The sequence below is a fragment of the Protopterus annectens genome, chromosome 6.part0, assembly GCF_019279795.1.
Source record: "Protopterus annectens isolate FY-2018-M chromosome 6.part0, PAN1.0, whole genome shotgun sequence".
In the NCBI taxonomy this organism is placed as follows: Eukaryota; Metazoa; Chordata; order Ceratodontiformes; family Protopteridae; genus Protopterus; species Protopterus annectens.
Window position 1 is genome coordinate 767,830,462 of NC_056737.1, and position 21,921 is coordinate 767,852,382.

At 43.4% G+C, this 21,921-nt stretch overlaps 1 protein-coding gene across 1 annotated transcript in view; it reads left to right on the forward strand.

Annotated features, from left to right (window-relative positions):
* Positions 1–21,921, forward strand: part of ARID4A (AT-rich interaction domain 4A) — an 877,572-nt gene that overhangs the window by 418,182 nt on the left and 437,469 nt on the right. The window contains exons 13-14 of the mRNA XM_044073577.1: positions 19,189–19,283; positions 19,761–19,858. Of these exons, the coding sequence (XP_043929512.1) occupies positions 19,189–19,283; positions 19,761–19,858 (193 nt within the window). The remainder of the gene's footprint in view (positions 1–19,188; positions 19,284–19,760; positions 19,859–21,921) is intronic.

Here is a 21,921-nt window from a genome sequence, read left to right on the forward strand (position 1 = left end):
TTGGTGCTTTATGACCTGCCAGGGAACCCATACCACCCCCCCAAAAAAAACAGCTCCATCTAATCCCACAGATCATCCAAGATCTGCTTTCACAAGGGAACAAAGAAAGGGGGGTCCCCACAGAACCAGAAAGGTCTGAGGTTCTACTCTAGGCTTTTCCTGGTACCTAAAATGGATGGCCCTTGGGAGGCCCATTCTGGACCTGTCCCTGCTAAACCCCTTCCTGCAGGTCCTCTCCTTCCGCATGTTATCCCTTCAAACCCTTTTTCAACTACTGCCGCCCAGGGCGTTCATGGCCCCTTTGGACCTGAAGGAGGCATACCTCCACATCCCCATCCACCCAGGTTATGGAAGGTTTTTACTCTTTGCTGTACCATCCTCACACTTTCAATTTACTAGCTTGCTCTTTGTGAAGACCCTTGGTGCAGTAGATAAATCAAGTGTCTAGCCCCAACATTAGTCTACTGCAGAACAAAAGGCATACCAATTTACCCTTACCTGGATGACCTCCTCATTCTAGCAGAAGAGTAAAGTACTCTTAGGACCCACTTAAAATTTACTGTGTCCTGCTTCAGAAGGGTTCACTCTGAATCTGACCGACCTCCCTCGCTCCAACCCAAGATCAAACTTTCTTGGGCTGCAGGATAAGAGCACACCTGATGAAGGCCTTCCTTCCTCAGGACAAAGTCTACTCCCTAAACAGCTTCTTCCAGGAGCTCCTTCTGGTCAGCCACATTTCTGCCAGGCAGTTCCTCCAGTTTCTAGGATTCATGGCAGCTACTCTTCTATGCTGCCCCTAGCCAGGCTGCACATGAAGAAGCTCCAGTGGTTCTTGAAAATTGTGTGGTCACAACACAGTCACCCCTTGGAATTTCAGGTGCCCTTCCTACCTTGATGTCTAAAGACAGAGTTGAGGTGGTGGCTCCATCAAGTAAACCAGAATCCAGGCCTACCTCTGCAACCCACCAAGCCAGTACAGTTTATGCACACAGATGCCTCGGACCTAGGGTGCGGGGCCGCTATGAACGATCTCAAGATGCAGACTCAATGGGAGCCCTCCCTCCAGAAAAAGCATATCAACGTGAGGTAAATGACTGCTTTCCTTCTATTTCTACAGACCTTCCTTCCTCTTATTCAGACAGGCCCTCCAAATCTTCAGACAGCATAACTGTAATGTGGTACATCAACAAGCAGGAGAGGACCAGATCCTATTTATCTTGCAGGCTTGCAATACAGGCATGGTAGTTGGCCACCAAGTACAATGTTTCACGGCAGGAGGTCTACATTCCATCTCAAGATGGCCATCAGGCAGATGCCCTCAGCAGATCCTTCTCTTAACATCATGAGTGGATGTTATATGTTCTTAGACCTTGTCCACCAATAGATCACACCACAGATCTGTTTGCCTCCCCTCAGAACGGACAATTTCAGCTATTCTGGTCCAGGACCCCCTCCCCACTAGCATGGAGAGTGAATGTCTTTTCTATTTCTTGAAAGGGACATTTCCTTTATGCCTTCCCACTCATTCAGAAGCTCCTACTGAAAATCCAGAAGGACAAGCCAAAAATCTTGCTGATGACCCCTTATTGGCCAAGGCAGCATTGGCTCCCCCTTCTATCTCTTGCCAAGGGAAATCACCACAAGTTTACCCCACAAGGTGGACCTGCTCACACAACAGAAGGGATCACTCATTCATCCCCCACCTGGAAACACTCAGCCTATCCCTATGGGTGATAAACTCCTGATCCCTTTCAGACACCAGTATTCAGAGGGTGTGCTATCCATCCTGCAGGAGGCCAAGAAACCCACTACCAGGAGATCCTACATTTCAAAATGAAAAAGGTTCTCAAATTGGTGTCTTCAAAGGCAACTAGACCCCTTCCAAGTGGATGTCCCCCTAGTTCTAGCCTATGTGTGTGAGCTTCTAAAATCAGAACTTTCATATTTCTCAGTGAAAGTCCACTTATCTGCCATTTCAACCTGCTTACCTGTGGACCCACCCTTTCTTTCCAGGCTGGAAGTCAGGCTATTCCTGAAGGGGGTTCTCCATTTCAGACCACCTAGAAAACCTACTCCCCCTCCTTGGGACTTGAACTACATCCTGGAGAAACTCACCACTGTCCTCTTTGAACCAACAGCCTCTGCCTCTCTGCAGATGTGTACTTGGAGAACTGTCCTATTAGTAGCCCTTAATTCAGCTAGGGGAGTCTCTGAACTGCAAGCACTCATGGCATTTCCACCCTACACTCTCTTCCACAAAGACAGGGTAACACTTCGCACCAACCCTTCCTTCATGCCCAAAGTGGTCAGTGAACTGACCCTCAACTAGTCTGTTCAATTAACCACCTTCTTCCCTTCAGCTAAAGCGTCTTCTGTGTGGAGACATGCGTGGATGGGCGTACCTTCGTTGAAGGTTGTACATAAGGGCTGGCAACTCGGTACCTAAAAATCTACTGCCAATCATTAGTGGACCGGAGTTCTGCTGTGGCAACCCCTAACCAGGAAAAGCCGAAATACCCAACAACAACAACTTCCTTTCACCTCAAAATGACAGTGAGAGAGTGCTCCATTCCCTTGATGTCCACAGGCAACTAAGATTTTATCTGGACAAGACCCAAGGGCATTAGAAGGTCCAATCAGCTCTTTGAATCTTTCCATCCCAGGGCCCTGGGGAAAGCTGTATCCAAACAGACTGCATCTTCCTGGATGCAAAAAACTATTACCTTCTGTTACTCTTTTCGTGGTAAAGAGCTACCCTATAATGTTAAAGCACATTCTGCTAGGGCAGTGGCCTCTTTAGGAGCCTTCCTGAAAGGCCTGGATACAGCTGCCATACTAGAAGCAGCCACATAGCCCTCTGTATATACCTTCACCAAACATCATCAGTTGGACAATATTGCTAGAGCAGGATTTGCAAGGGCCATCCTCCACAGTTTCCTAGAGACTGCTACCTCTTCCTCCAATATTTCTTCTACTTGAGCTGTGGTACTCTTCCACAGTGAGAATACTGCAACATGAGAATAGAAGGACATAGATTATGGTTAAGATTTTACACAACTAACCATAGATATCAGTCTCTTCCATGTTGCAGTATTCCTGTCCCACCCCCACCCCTCTTCATTACATTTTCTCTGTCTGGATGGCATCATTCATATTCTCCTCAGACTGTTGTCTGACTGGGCAGTCATTTCTGGGGTCTGTGTGTGGAGACATCACATTTAAGGCCCATGGTTTATGGCCCTGTGTGTGACATCCTATGTACATGACAGCAGCCAGGCTTAAGCTTTTGCATAGGAGCTAGAAGTTCAGGTCGCCTGAGACGGAGAAGCCCACAGTGAGAATACTGCAAGATGGAAGAGGAGGACATCTGTGGTTATGGTAAGATTTTACACAGTTAATCTTTCAGAGTGAATTTACGTAGTCTCCAAGATATAAATATTGGGTTGGGGGTAGACAGAATTTACATTTCACAGCAACATGCATTTAATTGAAGGTGTTGTTACACACCCAGTAACTATTTCAGATCATGCACCAATAATAACTAAAATAAAACACAGGGTAATGAAATAAAAATGACACTGGTGCTTTCCCACCTACCTTTTGAAAACAGAGGAATTTAAAGGAATGGGTAGTAGCGATTATTAAAGAGGACAGAAATTTCATCTGAAAATATAGCTAGGGAGAGGGATAAAATTAAGGTGGAGTTTAAAAATAGGGGGAAATAAAAGAAAGGGAGCTATGGTTAAGCAGTAACAATAATTATTTAGAGGGACTGACAAATGTTAAAGTATTGCAGAATAGGGGGAATATCACAGAACAAGAAGAGGAACAGCTGCAAAATGCTAAGCAGAAAATAAGGGATTACCTTGATAATATACACAAGTTTAAACGATTGCTGTTAAGCAGCTGTTTTTTTTGCTTATAACAGTAGAGCACAAAAACTTTAGCACAACAATTTGGGTACCAGGAAGTAAAAAGGACAGTCACCAAGCTTAAGGAGCCTATAACAAGGAAAGTAACGAGATCCTGTGAAAGTATTAGAAATGTTTTGGAAATTCTGTAAAAGTCTGTGTAAAGCAGAGAAATATGGAAATCAAAAAAAAGATACAAATGGAAATGTTTATGGAAGAATTACATAGGCCAAAGTTAGAGATAGATGAGGCCCAGTTATTAACTGTTAGGATAGGAGGAGATGACATAAAAATTGTGACGTATAACCAACCTACAGGAAAGTCCCCAGGAAAAGATGGTTCCTGTGGAAGTTTGGAAGCTAGGTGGGAAAAAACTGATAAATATCTGGAAGGTTTTGTTTAACAGTATTTTAAGAGGAAGAGCACTACCAACATCACAAGATTTATTTAGAGGGACTGACATGTTAAAGTATTGCGGAATAGGGGGAATATCACAGAACAAGAGGAGGAACTGCAGAAAGCAGTGGTAGCTGTAATACCTAAAGAGGGTACAGATCATCAGACTCAACTTCATACAGGCCCATTTCAATACTAAAGCATGAGAAGTTCATGTCTAGAGTGGCTAAAAGAATAACCAAAGTAATACCAAAATTGATAGATATGGATCAGTGTAGTTTTGTGGAGGGGAGGTAAATATTTGACAGCATTAACAGAACATTGATCCAGAAGGAAGCAGAATGTAAGAAAATACCATTGTTGTTTGTGAGTCTTGATGCAGAGAAAGCGTTTGACCGAGTAAGCTGGGACTTGATGAGCAGGTCAATGGAAGCATTTGCATTTCCTGAAAAATAAAATTAGGGTTGATTAGGAGGATATATGAGGGATCAGAGGCGAAAATTAAAAGTGGGTGAAGTCCTCTCATTCTTGTGGTCAAGGAGAAATTATCAGAGTCCGGAGTATCCTCTTTCCCCTTTGTTATTTGTATTATACTTGGAACCATTGGCAAAGAAAATAAGGGACTCAGAAATTCAAGGATATAATTGGCATGGTAGTCAAGAAAAACTGGCTGTATTTGCAGATATTATTTTATACCTGACAAAACCAGAAAGAGGCATTACAGTGATGTGGAACATTTTGAGATTGTTTCAGATCTTTTCGGGATACAAAATGAATAAGGCTAAAACAAAGGCAATAGCGGTAAATGATGTATGCACACACAAATCGGTTCAGCAATGTCCGTATTTATGAGGACATGGTAAAATAGGTACATAGGATTCATAGGATAATACCAGGCTGTTGGCCCGGAGGCCTTTATAAGCCTAGCCAAGAATTTCGACCCTGTTCCCTCAAAGTCAGCACCTGTTTCCCTTGTTTGAAGTATTTAGGGGTATGGAGTAAAAATGATTCTGGTGTGGCAGCTAAGGATATGTGGAAGAGACGAAACAAAAGATAAAACAAAAACTGAGAAAATGGAAGCTTTCTTATATAGATAGTAAGATACAAGCGGTTAAAATGCTGTAGTCCCTTTAGTTTTATACACAGGTCAGGCATATTTAATCAGAGGAGAAGTTGTGGATAGTAATTTTTAAAGAGCTGAAAGGCTTTATCTCCGAGGGGAAGACTGCAAGAGTCAGGTGGGGTAAGATGATATTTCCAGTAGAACAGGGTGGATTGGGATTACCCAATTTGAAGGGGTATAGCACAAGCAGAAAACTGTAATTCAAAGTGGAAAGGGGTGATGTTGAAACGGGGGAAGCTCAAGGAACAAGGAGAGACTGGGATTTTGGATGTAGGCCTTTAAGGAGAATAACAGTAATTATACAGAATATTCTATCCATAAAGTAGCAGAAAGTATTTTAAGAATTAAGCCAACACAAGAATGGAGAAAGGGATGTCTGCACTTAGGAATATAGACATTAGTCAGGAGGGGGCTGGAATTTATTGGAGAAAACTGCAAAGGAACAAAGGTGTTTGAAAGAAATAACTAGAGATGGAAAGGTAATAACATGAGAAGAGTCCAAGAATGTGTTTGGACTGCAGGTTAGAGATAGTATTCCCTACCAAGGATTGATATCTGAGTATAGGGAAAGAGAAATTAGTGTGGGGGGGGGGGTCCTAAATGAAAGACCAGCACTGGTAGGGTTTTTAGTAGAATCTAGAACAGAAGCTGCCATTTAAAAAAGGAGTAGTAAGTCGAGCTTATAAAATATTGCATGATGTAAGAATCAATCAGAGGAGGTTAGAAAGGATTGGGAAGAGAGATTAGATAAGCAGTTCACAAGAAACAATGGGAGGATGTATGTATGTCTCCCAAATATGCAACAAAATCTAGAAGACTTAGGATTTTTGCTTGGAAATGTTTACACAGATACTTTTTTACCCCAAGTAGACTCCAGAGAATTTTTCCTCAGGTAGACGGTAAATGTTTGAGGTGTGACAGGGAAGAAAGAGGTACTTGGGAACATATTTTCTGGGAGTGCAGTGGGTTGGCAGACTTGAAAGATTCCCTGCGAGATGCAGTGTTGAAGATGCTGGGTGGGTGGATTAGTGTGATGAGAGAGATGATTTTTCTGAGCTGTGATGCAGAATCGGAATTGCCTAGACATGGTAAGGCCTTGCTGTGTCTAGTTATGGTGACTGGAAAAAAGCAGTTACTAGAAAATAGAAGTCTGTATCTAAACCAACTATATTAGAAGTAATGAATATAGTAACAGAGAAAACAACTGGAATTGAGATCTTTAGAAAGGGATAGGAGCAAACTACATAGGAAAAAATAGGAGTTGTGGAAACAGTATATACAGGGTAGGAATGAGGTTTAAAAGAAGGCAGGACTTAAATGAGCTTTGTAATGTTTTATTGAAAATGAATGGATAGATTATAATTTATGTACAGTAAACTGTCTTAACCAGCACCCTTGGGGATTGGTAGATGCCAGATAAGGGTAGATGTTCATCGTGTTTCACTGTTGCAGTCATTACACTAGGGTTATCCTGCTGGCAGGCTACCCGCAGTCGGCCTGAATTCCAAAGTCCTGGTCCGGCGTCGGTTGCTGTCGCCTCTTCGCTGACATCAGTGCGCTAGGGGTATAAAAGATGCAGTCGATGCCATTTTTTCAGTCTTTCTTGCCACACGGTGCCCAAAGCAAAAGCAGTTCGCAAGTGCCGGTCGGCCAACTCCTGCGATTTTCAAAACCGAATTTCAGATCCGAAGTCTTCATTAAAGCTAAGTACCCTGTTGGGGAAACTTTTTTCTTGCTCCAGACCGATGTCAGAAAAAGTTAACAATTGTATTTCTTGTGGGGAAGCAAAGACCTCATAAGGATTTTCATTCTTACTGTATTCCTTGCCTAGGCCCTGACCACGACGTTGCTAGCTGTCGGTTTTGCGCTAAATTTAACCAACGCACTATTAAGCATCGGTTTGATTTCGCTTTTCATTACTTTGGCCGAAGATTTAATTATATAATGCCATCGGAACAACCGATGACCAGAGTTTACAAAAAGCGCAAGGAAAAGGACAGGCATCCGAGGTCCAAAACAGACGACGAGGCCTCCGCTAGGCCAGTCACCGGTTCGCCGGTTCTCAGTGAGGAGCTTTCGCAGCCCCTGACGCCCGCTACCTCAGAGCCACAGGCCGCTTCCGACTCCCATGTGGAGCTGACTAGGTCTCTGGATACTCAAGGTATTGGACATTCTGAAACTATTCCCTCAGATGGGTCTGGAGCAGCTGAGCAGGCATCGGCTTCTGAGGGTGTTTTCAGACCTACACAGTTATGTTAGCCAACCTCAGCTTCAAAGGCAAAGACTAAAGCAGCTCTAAAGACAAAGAAACAAGTACAGCATCCTCCTGCACAGACTTCCATGCCAAAAAAACAGATGCTTAAAATGGCCGAAGACCTAATTACTTTGATCAGGGGTTCCCATCCCCCTCCAGATAAGAGGTCTAGGCAAGAGACAGAATATGAATCTTCAGATCAGGTTTCCATTTCCTCTGATTCCTCTTCTGAACAGGGATACTCTATTCCTCCCTATGAGGATTCTGATGCTGAACAGTCTATTCCTTCAGCCTCTCCTCCTGAGGATTACTCTTTTGGGGAAACCCTTCACACCATGAGGGAACACTTTCACTGGGAGAGCCAAGAATACTCAGAATCTAAGAAAAGGCTCAGAGACCCTTTTACTTCCTCAGCACAGACCTCTTGCTATTCCACCTGTTCTAGACATAGTAGATGATGTATTTTCAGAGTCCAGCCTGTCTCCTGACTCTTTACCCCCTGCACCGGTTAAGCCAGACAGATACTACAGGGTTCCAGATTCCCACAAATTTCTATATAAAAACCCTGCTGCTGACCCAGAAACTATATCTCAGGGTCCCAAAGGGGTCGAGGCTTCCACGGCAAAAAAACCCTGTCCCCTCTGATAGGGATTCTAGGGCACTGGACAGATTGGGGGGAGGGAGTTTACACTTCTGCTACCTTGGCTGTAAGGGCTTTAAATTGTCAGTTTCATATGCTTACATATCAGCAATATTTAATGTCACTGCTAAAACAGAAAATGTTGACAAATTCTGAATGTGCAGATAACAAGGAAATGCAGGATTTATTGCATGCAGGTGAACAAGTGGGAAAACATACTTTGCAATGTGGTTTTGATTCACTGGAGGCCTCCTGCAGGGCCGCTGTTATGTGTTAGTCCAAAAAAAGAAAAATGCCAGCACCTCGGAGAGTCATACAAATAGGTTTATTTGACTTCAAAAAGCAAGTAATTAGACCGGTTTCAGCTCAAAGCTTTCCTCAGTAATACTGTTATGTGTACTGTTATTAGAAGGCATGCTTGGTTAAAGGAACAAAATCTGCCTCATCATGTTAAAGCAAAATTATTGGATGCTCCTTTACAGCATGATACTTTGTTTGGTGTTAAGGCAGAAGAGGTGTTGAAGAAAATGGAGGATAAAGCGAAATCTATGCAGACAGTTAAGGATTTCTTACAGGTACAACCACCCAGATTTAGCAGGAGCTGGCCTTCAAAGAATTGGTCCTTTCCGGTGTCAGACAGGCCACAAAGAGGCAGATACAGACGCCCTAGAGGCAGATCCCAGCCCCAAGGCTCATACAGGCCTAAACAATGGGGTGCTTCTACCTCCAAAAGCGGAGAAGACAAATCACAGCCATATCGAAAACAGTCCCAATGACTTTCCTCTGCCAATACCAACCACTTATCTTTTGGCAGCTCCCTTAGGGGGGAAACAAGCACTTTTTTCACAAAATTGCCATATAACCACCCAGGACAAATGGGTCTTGAATATAGTGTCCCAGGGCTACAGGTTCCACTTTCACACTCTGCCAAAGGCAAAAGGTATGCCAGACCTGCCACAAAATCAATGGGCAGAGGCATAAAAACAAGTTGCATCCCTCTTGGACATGAGGGCCATTCAGCGAGTACCACAGCAAGAGCAGGGACAAGGATTTTACTCGACTATTCCTGGTACCCAGAAAGGACAAAGCCTGGAGACCAATACTGGACCTGTCTGTTCTAAACACTTTTCTGGACGTTCCAAAATTCAAAATGTTGACTCTGCAGCAGCTTCTGCCCATGCTGGGCAAGAAGGCTTGGCTTGTAACTTTGGACCTAAAAGAGGCATATCTGCATGTCCCAATCAGACAAAATTCCAGACGATACCTCAGATTCATAGCTGGATCAATGCGCTACCAATTCTCTGCACTGTCCTTTGGCTTATCTACTGCGCCCAGGGTCTTCACAAAATGCCTGTCACCAGTAATTGCTTTCTGCAGACAAAGAGGAATTCAAATATACCCTTACTTGGACGACTGCCTTATTCAAGCAGAGAACAAAGACATTCTACTGAAGCATCTGGCGTTTGTAAAAAGATTACTAATTTGCCTAGGGTACATGGTAAATGAAAAGAAATCAAAACTAGTACCCTCTCAAGAGATAATATTCCTGGGTGCAAGCTTAAATACAACTGCCCAGGTGGCTTATCTCATGCCAGACAAACAAAGGCAATTGACTTCTTACTTCGAAATGTTGGCAACAAAGATCCAGTTATCTGCAAGAAAAATTCTGCAGGCTTTGGGCTTCATGGCTTCCTCATTCTACTAATTCCATATGCAAGACTGCATATGAGGAAACTACAATGGCATCTAAAAAGTGTTTGGACTCAACATTGCCACAGCCTGGAAACATTAATTACCCTCATTCCCTGCCTGCAACAGGAGTTTCGATGGTGGGCATAGGCCTGTCACCACAACAAGGGACAGCCATTCACTCTACCCATGGCCAGGCAAACACTAACAACAGATGCATCAGATTATGCCTGGGGGGCCCACATGGCAGGAAAATGTATTCAGGGAGCATGGCCAGCAAGCCAAATGCATCTTCATATCGATCAAAAAGATATGCTAGCTGTTCAGAATGCCCTGACAGCCTTCAAGGATCTACTTCATCCATGACATCTGCTGGTAAAGACGGACAATACTGCAGTCATGTGGTTCATAAACAAGCAGGGAGGCACACATTCCTACCCCCTCTGCAGACAAGCCATGACTTTGTGGAACACAGCATTTATCAAGTACACCTGCAAGCACAATTCCTGCCAGGAAAGACAAATACTCTGGAAGACGAACTAAGCAGAAATCTCAAGGATCCTCACAAGTGGAAACTAGATCCCCAAATCTTCAGCATGATAACAAGGAAATGGGGATGCCCAGACATAGATCTATTTGCCTCCCCGCACAACTAACAACTACAGAGATTCTGCACAAGGACTTATCACAAACAAGCATGGAAAGTGGATGCCGTATCATTCAGCTGGAAAACCCTTACAAGTTTATGCCTTTCCTCCTCTGCCTCTCCTCCCCAAGGTACTCCTAAAGGTCAGACAAGAGAAGCCAAAAATGATATTGATTGCCCCAGACTGGCCACACCAGCACTGGTACCCAGTCCTAAAGAGCTTGTCTCAAGGCCCATCCTGGACATTACCCCAAATTCTTCATTTGCTGACACAACAAAACAGTCAGATCCTGCACAGCCAACTTAGAACCCTAAATCTGGCTGCATGGCTGATAATTTAACCATTCAGAACACACCGCTCTCTTAATGCAGATGTTCATCGTGCATACAGCTGCAGTCATAACAGATGGGTTCTCCTGCCGTCAGGTGGGTCCTCGGTCGGCCGAATTTCAAAGTCTAGGTCCGGCGTCTGATGTCGTCGCTTCTTCCCTGACGTCAGTGCGACAGGGTTATAAAAGAACCAGCCGACGCCATTTTCTTCAGTCTTTCTTGCCGCGCGGTGCCTGAAGCAGAAGCAGTTCGCAAGTGCTGGTCGGCCAGCTCCTGAGATTACGAATATTTTTCAACTGAAGTCTTCTTGAAAGCGAAGTACCCCGTTGGGGAAACTTTTCTTGCCTCAGACCGATGTCAGACAAAGTTAATAATTGCATTTCATGTGGGAAGCAAATACTGCATAAGGATTTTCATTCCCTCTGCATTCCTTGCTTAGGCCCAGACCACGACGTCTCGGCCTGTCGTTTTTGTGCTACATTCAACAGACACACTATTAAGCGTCGGGCAGAGTTTGCCCATCACTATTTTGGCAAAAAATTTAATTATATTATGTCATCGGATACTGCGCAAAGATAAGGACCGACATACGAGGTCTGCGACTTCTACCGACACCACGCCAAAGCCGACTACAGGTGGTCCGGATCTCATCGAGGCGCCTACGCAGCCCCTGACTACCGATGACACTTCATTGGTGGTGTCTTCTGTGCCCGAGGTCGCAGGCTCTTCGGCCCACACCCCGACTACAGATACCGAAGCCACTCTTGGCGGTGAAACTCGGAGTTTAGACAGGCCTGCCACCTCTCAAGGTGTCTTCAGGCCTTCCTCTTCTTTTTCCATCAAGGCTTTCACTAAGTCTAAAGCAGCCATGCATACTAAAAGACAAGCTCCACAGGGCCCGTCTCAAGGCCCCATGCCTAAAAAGCAGATGCTCAAAATGGCTGAGGATTTGATTACTCTTATCAGGGGTTCTCAACCCCCCCAGACAAAAGGCCCAGAGTGGAGGAAGAATCCCCTTCCTCGGACCAGGCCTCCATTATTTCAGAACATTCTGAAGACCAGGAACATTCATACTCCCCTTTTGAAGATTCTGATGCGGAGGAGTCCATTCCCTTTGTCTCCCCCCCCCCCCCGAGGATTACTCTTTTGGGGAAACCTTACATACCTTGAGGAAACACTTCCACTGGGAAGGCCAAGAGTACTCAGACTCCAAGAAAAGGCTTAGGGATTTCCTCTTGCTCCCTCAGCACAGGCCTCTGGCTATACCTCCTGTCTTAGACATTCTAGATGATGTGTATTCGGAGGCCTGCCTTAACCCAGATTCTTTACCTCCAGCTCCAGTCAAGCCTGACAGGTATTACCGGGTTCCTGATTCATACCAATTCCTATACAAAAGCCATGCGGCTGACCCAGAACTATTTCACAGGGTCCCAAGGGAATTAAGGCCTCCACTGCTAAAAATCCATTACCTTCAGAGAGAGAGATTCCAGATCTTTAGAAAGGTGGGGGAAAAAGGTATACACCTCGGCCACCTTAACCATGAGGGCATTAAACTGTCAGTTCCATATGTTAAAGTACCAACAGTTTCTGTTATCACAGTTGAAAAGCAAAATGTCACAACCTGAACAACCAGACTTGAAGGAGTTGCAGGATTTGTTACATAGTACAGAACAAGTGGGTAAACATACCTTACAATGTGGTTTTGATGCTTTAGAGGCCTCATGTAGAGCTGCTGTTACAGGATCAGTCATACGTAGACATGCTTGGCTCAAAGAGCAAACCTTACCAGATCATGTCAAAGCTAAATTACTAGATGCACCTCTGCAAAAAGATGTATTGTTTGGTGTTAAAGCTGAGGAGTTATTAAAGAAAATGGAGGAAAAGGCAAAATCAATGCAAACAGTGAAAGATTTCCTACAGGTACAACCTCCACGTTTCAGTAGAAATTGGCCTTCCAAAAATTGGTCCTTTCCAGCCACGGACAGACCCCAAAGAGGTAGATACAGGCGCCCGAGGGGTAGAGGGCAATCTCAAGGATCGTTTAGAGGCAGACAATGGCAAGCACCTACACAAAGAGGTGGTGAGGATAGTTCACAGCCATTCAGAAAGCAGAACCAATGACTTTCCCCTTTGCATGCCAAGCAAGGCTCAAATGGCAGCACCTTTAGGCGGAAAACTGGCATTATTTTTGAAAAATTGGCATATTGTCACAAAAGGCAAATGGATCCTGGACATTATAGACAGGCTACAGATTCCACTTTCACACCCTTCCAAAAATGAGAAGCATGCCAAACCTGCCACACAAAGGGCAGAGGCACAAAAAGAAATTTCAGATCTCATGGACATGAAAGCTATTCAAGAGGTACCTGCACAAGAACAGGGTCAAGGTTTTTATTCCAGACTATTCCTGGTACTAAGGAAGGGCAAAGATTGGAGACCTATTTTGGACCTATCCATCCTAAACACATTTTTACTCGTGCCAAAATTCAAGATGCTCGCATTACAGCAGCTTCTTCCCATGCTGGGCAAGGAGTCTTGGCTGGTAACATTGGACCTCAAGGAGGCATACCTGCATGTCCCAATCAGACAAGATTGCAGAAGATACCTCAGATTTCTTGCAGGTTCAACACATTATCAATTCTCTGCATTGCCCTTTGGCTTATCTACTGCGCCCAGAGTGTTCACGAAATGCCTGGCATCAGTAATTGCCTACTGCAGACTTCAAGGGATACAAATATACCCATATTTGGACGACTGCCTGATCCAAGTGGACAGCAAGCACATACTTCTGAAACATCTGGCGTTTGTAATAATGTTGTTGAATTCTCTGGGATACACAGTCAACAAAAAGAAATCAAGGCTAATACCCTCTCGAACAATAATTTTCCTGGGTGCCAGCTTGGATACAAACACCCAGATGGCCTACCTCACGCCAGAGAAACAAGGGCAACTAACTCAATACTTCAGAAAACTGGCAACTTTCACCAGGCTGACTGCAAGGAAAATCCTGCAGGCTCTGGGATTTATGGCATCTTGCATCCTACTAATCCCATGTGCAAAGCTGCATATGAGGAAACTTCAATGGTACCTAAAAAAACCTATGGTCTCAACACAGCCACAGTTTGGAAACAATAATACCACTGATTCCATGTCTTCAAAAGGAATTTCTGTGGTGGGCTCAAGCATGCCAAAGAAACACAGGTCTCCCATTCTGCAAGCCTCAAGCAAATCAAGTCATCACAACAGACGCCTTGGACTACGCCTGGGGGGCGCACATGACAGATTGGTGCATTCAGGGCAAATGGTCCCAAAAAGAAAAGCACCTACACATCAATCAAAAGGAAATGCTAGCAGTAATAAATGCTATTATAGCTTTCAAAGACCTACTGCATCCAGGCCAGCTATTGATAAGGACAGACAACACCACAGTAATGTGGTACATAAACAAACAGGGAGGAACCCATTCATACCTCCTATGCAGGCTTGCCATGTCTCTTTGGAACATGGCTCTGGAATTACAAATCGAACTTAAAGCACAGTACCTGCCAGGCAAGGAAAACACGCTGGCAGACAACTTAAGCAGAAATATGACAGATCCACACGAATGGAAGCTGCATCCTCAAGTTTTTACAAAGATAATTCAAGCATGGGGAAGGCCAGACATAGATCTCTTTGCCTCCCACAAAAATCACCAATTGGCAACATTCTGCTCAAGGACCTTTCATCTACAGGCCTGGAAAGTGGACGCACTCTCTTTCAGTTGGACAACAATGACAGTTTATGCCTTTCCACCTCTTCCTCTGCTGCCCAAAGTTCTATTAAAAACCAGAGCAGACAGACCAAAGATGATTCTCATTGCTCCAGACTGGCCAAGACAACACACGTACCCACTCCTGAGGAGCCTGACTCATTCCCCACCCTGGATCCTGCCTCTAATGCCTCTTCTGCTGATTCAACGCAACTTCAAAACTCTTCACAGTCAGCTGAAAACACTCAGTCTAGCTGCATGGAAGATTCCTTAAAATCACAACAGAACCTACTCTCCAAGGAGGTGCAGGATGTCATTTTGGAGGCCAGAAGACCTTCTACTAGGAAAGCCTACACCGCAAAATGGAAACGATTTTGTGCCTGGAATGAGAAAAAGGGCCAGAATCCTGGAATACTGAATTTACCTCAAATATTACAGTACCTAGCTGAGATGCTAAGCAGTGGACTTTCATTCTCCTCCATCAAAATCCATACCTCAGCCATTTCTGCAGAATACAACACTGACCCTCCTTTATTCTCTCACCCCCTCTTGAGACAGTTCCTCAGAGGGGCTAAGAATATAAAACCCCCAAGGAAACAACCAGTACCTGCTTGGGACCTCAATTTCATTCTAGAAAAACTGACCTTGCCTCCTTTGAGCCAGCTGCTTCAACAGAACTGCAATATTTGTCCTGGAAAACAGCCTTCCTGCTGGCTATCACCTCAGCTCGCAGGGTTTCGGAACTAGAAGCCCTCATGGCTGTGCAGCCTTTCATCATTTTCCATCAGGACAGAGTTTCCTTACGAACCAATCCCTCCTTTATGCCAAAGGTAGTATCCAGGGTAGCCTTGAATCAGGCTATCCACTTACCTACCTTTTCCTCAAAACAAAGGGGAGAGACTACTACATTCCTTGGACATTCACATACAGCTACGTTCTTATTTGGACAGAACAAAGCCTTTCAGAAAATCAGAGCAACTCTTTGTGTCCTATGCTACAGGAGCTCAAGGGAAGCCTATTTCCAAACAGACAATCTCAAAATGGATAGCCCACTGCATACGCTTTTGTTACTCTTTTCATGGTAAAACTGTACCTGCAGGCATCAGATCTCACTCCACAAGGGCCACAGCTACCTCTGCAGCTTTCCTCAGGGGGGTTCCTATCAAAGATATTTTGGAAGCTGCCACTTGGAGTTCTGTACATACTTTCTCCAAGCACTATCACCTACCATTATACTCCAAATCTAGAGCAGGCTTTGCCACTGCAGTCTTGCAGGGCATCCTGGCTCCTCCTAGTTCCACCTAGTGCCTACCACCCCTTTTTAGCTTTGGGATTCTACCCATCTGTTATGACTGCAGCTGTATGCACGATGAACATAGTACAGTTTTGTACCTACCATAAATGTAGATGTTCGAGTGCTAATACAGCTGCAGTCCAGGTTTCCCTCCCTCCTTCCCCTCTTGGGACAGGCCTAATGGCTAACACCTCCTCATACAACCTGATTGGGGTATTCTTTTATGGTGTATTTGCTTGCAACTACTGTTTTTTGATTATATTGCATTGCATTATTACATAAATTTATGTATTGCCTTCCTTCTGGGGGCACCTGACATCTGGGGCAAGAAAAACTGAAGAAAATGGCGTTGGCTGGTTCTTTTATACCCCTGTCGCACTGACGTCGGGGAAGAAGCGACGACATCCGACGCCGGACCTAGACTTTGGATTTCGGCCGACCGAGGACCCGCCTGACGGCAGGAGAACCCATCTGGACAGGGTTTCTCTGAGGACAAACCCAACATTTATGCCTAAGGTAGTGTCCAGTGTGGCTCTTAACCAAACCATTTATTTGCCTACCTTTTATCCAAACCCACAGAATAAGGGGGAGAGACTTCTGCATTCTTTGGACATACACAGGCAGCTACGCTTCTTCTTGGACAAAACTAAAGCCTTCAGAAAGACTGAGCAACTCTTAGTGGCATATGCTGCAGGATCGTAAGGAAAAGCTATTTCAAAGCAGACTATTTCAAAATGGATAGGCCATTGCATTCATTTCTGCTATTCACAACATGGCAAATCAGTGCCCAAGGGCATTAGGCCACACTCAACCAGAGCAGCAGCCACTTCAGCACCCTTCCTCAGAGGAGTACCAACCAAGGACATTTTGGAGGCTGCAACTTGGACTTCAGTGTACACTTTTACAAAGCACTACCACTTACCTCTTTACTCTAAATCCAGAGCAGGCTTCGCCACTGCAGTTCTGCAGGGCCTCATAGCCACTCCTAATTCTATCTAGGCCCAGCCACCCAACCTCAGCTTTGGGATTCAACCCAAGTGTAATGACAGCAACAGTGAAACACGATGAACATAGTACAGTTGTGTACCTACCATAAATGTAGATGTTCGAGTATATTCACTGTTGCAGTCCAGGTTACCCTCCCTCCATCCCCCTTTCTTTGCTGGGACTTATCTGTACTTCTCTATTCTATACAACCTATGCGGTGTATTTGCCCTCTTCTGGTCCATCTTTGAGTACAGTATCCACTTTGGTATGTACTGGTCCAGACACATGCAGCAATTGGAATGTCCACTGAGATTCCTCACAAAAGTAATACAAGGTGTTAACATGTTCTGTGCAGATCACCTGAAAGCCTCATCCCTGTACTTTGGCTCCTACAGACTGCTGAAGGTCGATCTGTGTCTGGCATCCAAGACATCCCTGGATCCCGCTCTGGAACTATTGCACATCTACAAAACAAATAGCATCAGAACTACCCAATCCAGAGACTTAAACCTTGCTTGCAACATAAAAATAGGACATGTTGGAGGACAGATGCATCTCTCAAAGAATACCCCTTCTGTAGAACAGGCTTCCTATCCTTGCGAATCAGAATTCTTCCCTGACCTTATTCAATCTTAACCTTGACCAGTGAATGGGAAATTGGGAGTCCACCCCTAGTTTGGCATCTATGTTTCTCTTGAACAGGGCAGCCTGTAATTGCTTGGCCTCCCATGCCCTAATTTACATATTGGTGCTGCGGTAGCATCGTCGCCTCACAGCAAGACGTTGTCCCATTCGATTCTCAGCTAGAGCATCTACTGTGGAGACATGCGTGAATGGACGTACCTTCGGTGAAGGTTGTGCGTTAGGGCCGTCAACTCGGCACGTAAAAATCAACTGCCAATCGTTAGCGGACCGGTGTTCCACTGTGGCGACCCCTAACCGGGAAAAGCCGAAAGACACAACAACAACAACTTGAAATAATATCTATGGCACAGTCACTTAATGGATACTTTCAGGGTGCAATTAGGCTTTTAAAGGGCCCCTTTCTGTTGGTTCACAGATTAGTATAGGTTCATAGATTTGTACTAGGCTAACTGTTCTTGTGGGCTATTTTAGTCTAGTATACACCTATGAACCTGTTAATCCTTAACACTGTAGAATAGTTTAGTGAGCATACTTGACCAGAAACATAGATGTTTGGGTAAGATGACATGTTCTTTATAGTTCACTGTTGCAGTACCAGTGCTTAAGATTCCTGCCCTGCAGAAGCTTGAAGGCCTGCCTGAATACTAGAGTTCTCACCTTTGTCCTTCTTACCTGGCTGATTCCCTCCCCTTCCAACATCAGTGGTATAAAGGGTATTTAGCCAGTGCCATCTTTCTTGCTGCAGTTCAGTGATCAAAGGAGGAGTTCTCTACTGATGTTCCAAAGTCTTTTATAAATTCTTCAGTTTAGCGTGCAATATTTTCTATACTGTAAGCTGGGAGGAGGGTTTGTTTGCCAAATACAAAAGGATTGCATGTTTTAGCCTTTAGTTTTATCCTGTTTCAGAGCACCAGCTGTTAACTTACTGTAAGTTCACTTTGCAGTTTCTGCATATCAGAAGGGGATTTAAATGTAATGTCCAAGTTTACAATCGCAGGCAAATTTGGTTAACTAGGATTTCCCACTTTTGATTAATAGAAGAGAAGTATATGCCAAATAGAAGAGGACATAGCACAGAACCTTGTGGTACCCAGTTGGTTACTTTCATGTTATCTGAAGACATGCCTGCCATCTTCATAGTGGTTGTGGCCTTCAACCTGTTAGCTATTCATCTAGCTACATAAAGATCAATTTGGAGTGTATTTAGCTAGTTTATCTTGTTTATATATGTGATGTGGTATCAGATGTCTTGTTGAAGTCAAGGTATGCTGTATGGACAGCTTGACCACTTTTTAATTTGCGTTACAGTCAAAAACTTTAACAGATATATTGTATAGGATGTACCTTTTCTTTTTGTAGAATATAAAACTGCTGTTTATTTTTATTGTCCTGTCTGCATTCTGGATTTGTGGCTTTAAACTGCCTTTGGTCAAATTTTTGTGGTCTTGATGTTGTGTAAGTTTTTGCCGTAGAATAGTTGCCAAGTTTTACAAGTAGAATAAAACACTTTCTTTCATTGCTTTAGGTACTTCCATCAACAAACCACCTGTTCTAGGCTATAAGGATCTCGACCTCTTCAAACTTTTTCGTCTTGTGCATCAGCATGGAGGCTTTGACAATGTGAGTGTTCATTTTATAGCACTCTTTGTCACACGTTTTTAAGTAATTTATGTTTGTGATGGAACAGTGTACCATACTGTCTTAATATATAGAAGACAATGCATATGCAGCTCATTTTCTTCAAAGAATGTTGACTGAAAGCCAAGTAATACCTTCATTTTTGTGCTCTGCACACAACTCGTAAATAAGATAGAATTGTGAACGATTTGTTTGGATGTTTGCTGTACATTAACATTCTCCATCCTGTGTATATGTGGTTGTGCTTCTGTTAAGTATGTACCTGCACTTTTAATTTATATTCTTTCTTTTATGAGTGACTGAATGAATGTAAATGTGCATGTCAGTTATTTGGGAGTATTCTAAAGTAATATATTGTTAATAGAAGAAACTTGCTCTTTTTTTTTTTTTTTTTTTTTTACTTGATGGTGACTTTGTTTGATGTTGCTATTCTGAGTAAAATGTATTTTCCCCCCTTAGATTGAAAGTGGCTCAGTTTGGAAGCAGATTTACACAAGCCTTGGTATTCCAATTTTGAATTCAGCTGCCTCTTACAATATCAAGACAGCTTACAAAAAGTAAGTTTTTCCAAGAACCCTGTTGTCTTTGACCATGATAAACTGTTTTCGGCCATTCAAACCTGTGTTGGTAGATATAGGAAATTCACCCAGAATCACGTCAGTCGTCCTGCAAGACAGGGGTCCAGGGAAGTAAATATTGTGAGAAGAAATAGCTAGGGAATTGTTATGGTTAGCCTTGTATAAGCCCTAGGGCTGATAGCCTAGTACCAACCTATGAACCTCTGTGTTGATCTGGAACTTACCGGTTCCCGAGCTCTGACTCCTCCCCTAGCCATAGTACCCCTTGGTTGAGTTAGTTACTTGGATCTCGTTTGCCGCTCGAATTGTTCAGATGTGCAAGGAGCTCACTGCTACTTATGAAAGTTATGTTCAGCAGTACACTCCTCTCCCTTGGTGAGAGTTTCTTAACTTTCACTAGATTTCTCCTATTGCATCTCTTTTTGTAGTTAAAACAAGTTCTTATTTCTATATAGATAATTCTATAAAAAGTCCTATTTTCTTGTAGTGCTATGATCAGTGTACTTAAAACTTATACTATATTTTTCGGCTGACCTGTCATATTTTTCAGCTCAGTATGTCAGAAGCTTCAGGCTTCAAAAAATGCTCAGAGTTAATAAGGTGGACTTGAAATTTCTGTCTTTGAAATCTATTTTTCTAGCTGTGGTAACTTCAGCCATACAAGTCTAAGAATTACAAACCCTTTCATGAAAATCCTCATATCTCCTCTTTCCAAAAGTTCAGGGTTTCCCTCAGAAATAACGCATCCTTTATCCCTAAGGTGGAATCTGATACTAAGCTAAACCAGTCTGTACATCTCCCGGTCTTCTTCCCAAGATTCTCCAACAAAGGGGAATACTTGCTACATTTATTGGACATTCACAAACAACTTGAATTCTATATTCATAGAAAAAAAGATATCAGAAAAGATGACGATTTATTTATTTCCTTTGCTAGATCAAAATTGGGGAAAGCAGTATCTAAAGTAACCCTGTCAAGATGGATTTCAGACAGTATATTCTTTGTATACTAAAGAAAAACTTGCCCGTAGCCAGTAAACCAAAGTCACGCTTGACTAGAGCAGTTTTTACTTCAGCCTTCAACAGAGGATTGTCAGTTGAGATTTGTGCAACAGCTACTTGGGCAACAGAACACACCTTTGTGTCACACTCTTAAGTTGGGTGAATAATCCAAGATTGCATTTGTCTTTTGGCTTCACCATTTTCAGGAATGTCCCTCTTTGATCCCACTCAGTTGACAGCTTGGGATTCTATTCTACATGTTTGAATGGATAAAAATAGACAGCACTGGATACAGAAGTTAGGTACTTCCATGCTGTCTCATTTTCATCCATTTCAAACTCCCTAAATCCAAACCCTTCCAAATTGTCACCTTTAGCTTCTAGATGACAGGGTGGAGATTAATTCCTGTCTGAACAGTATTATTAAACTGATTTCTTTTCAACAGCCACTGCCACAGTAGTTTGATTACCCTCTATTATAGTTTTCTTTCCCTAGGTTGTTTTCTTTATACTCAGCATTCACACATAAACACATTATAAAAATGTTATATAATATATGGGTCTACCTGTAATTATCAAAAACCCTCTTCAGTGAACGCCCCAACAATGAGACGACTTTGCCGAATACTTAGTTTCATGAACACCCAGAGTACTGCAGTTTTACTCCTGGAAATGAACCATTTGAGCACCATGGTGCAGTGGCACAGGAAAATAACTTTCTTGGGTGGCATAAGCGAGGGAACCTTGTTGGCTAGGCTTACGTAGGCCCTCAGGCCGATAGCCTAGTACCTACCTATGAACCTATGGTGAACTTTGCTCTTTTCCCCACTATAGTGCAATCTCAGAGTTGGTATATTTAGCCCCCCATTTGGGTGGGTTTCATTTTCTTTCGTTTATGTGTTGGTGGCCAAGTGGTTCATTTCATGGAGTAAAATTGCAGCGATTCGGATATTCATGAAATTAAGTTTTTGGCAAAGTTATCTCGTCCTTTTGATTTTCTGGTAAGACTGTTTTCGATCATTCGAAATAAACCTGTTTTTTT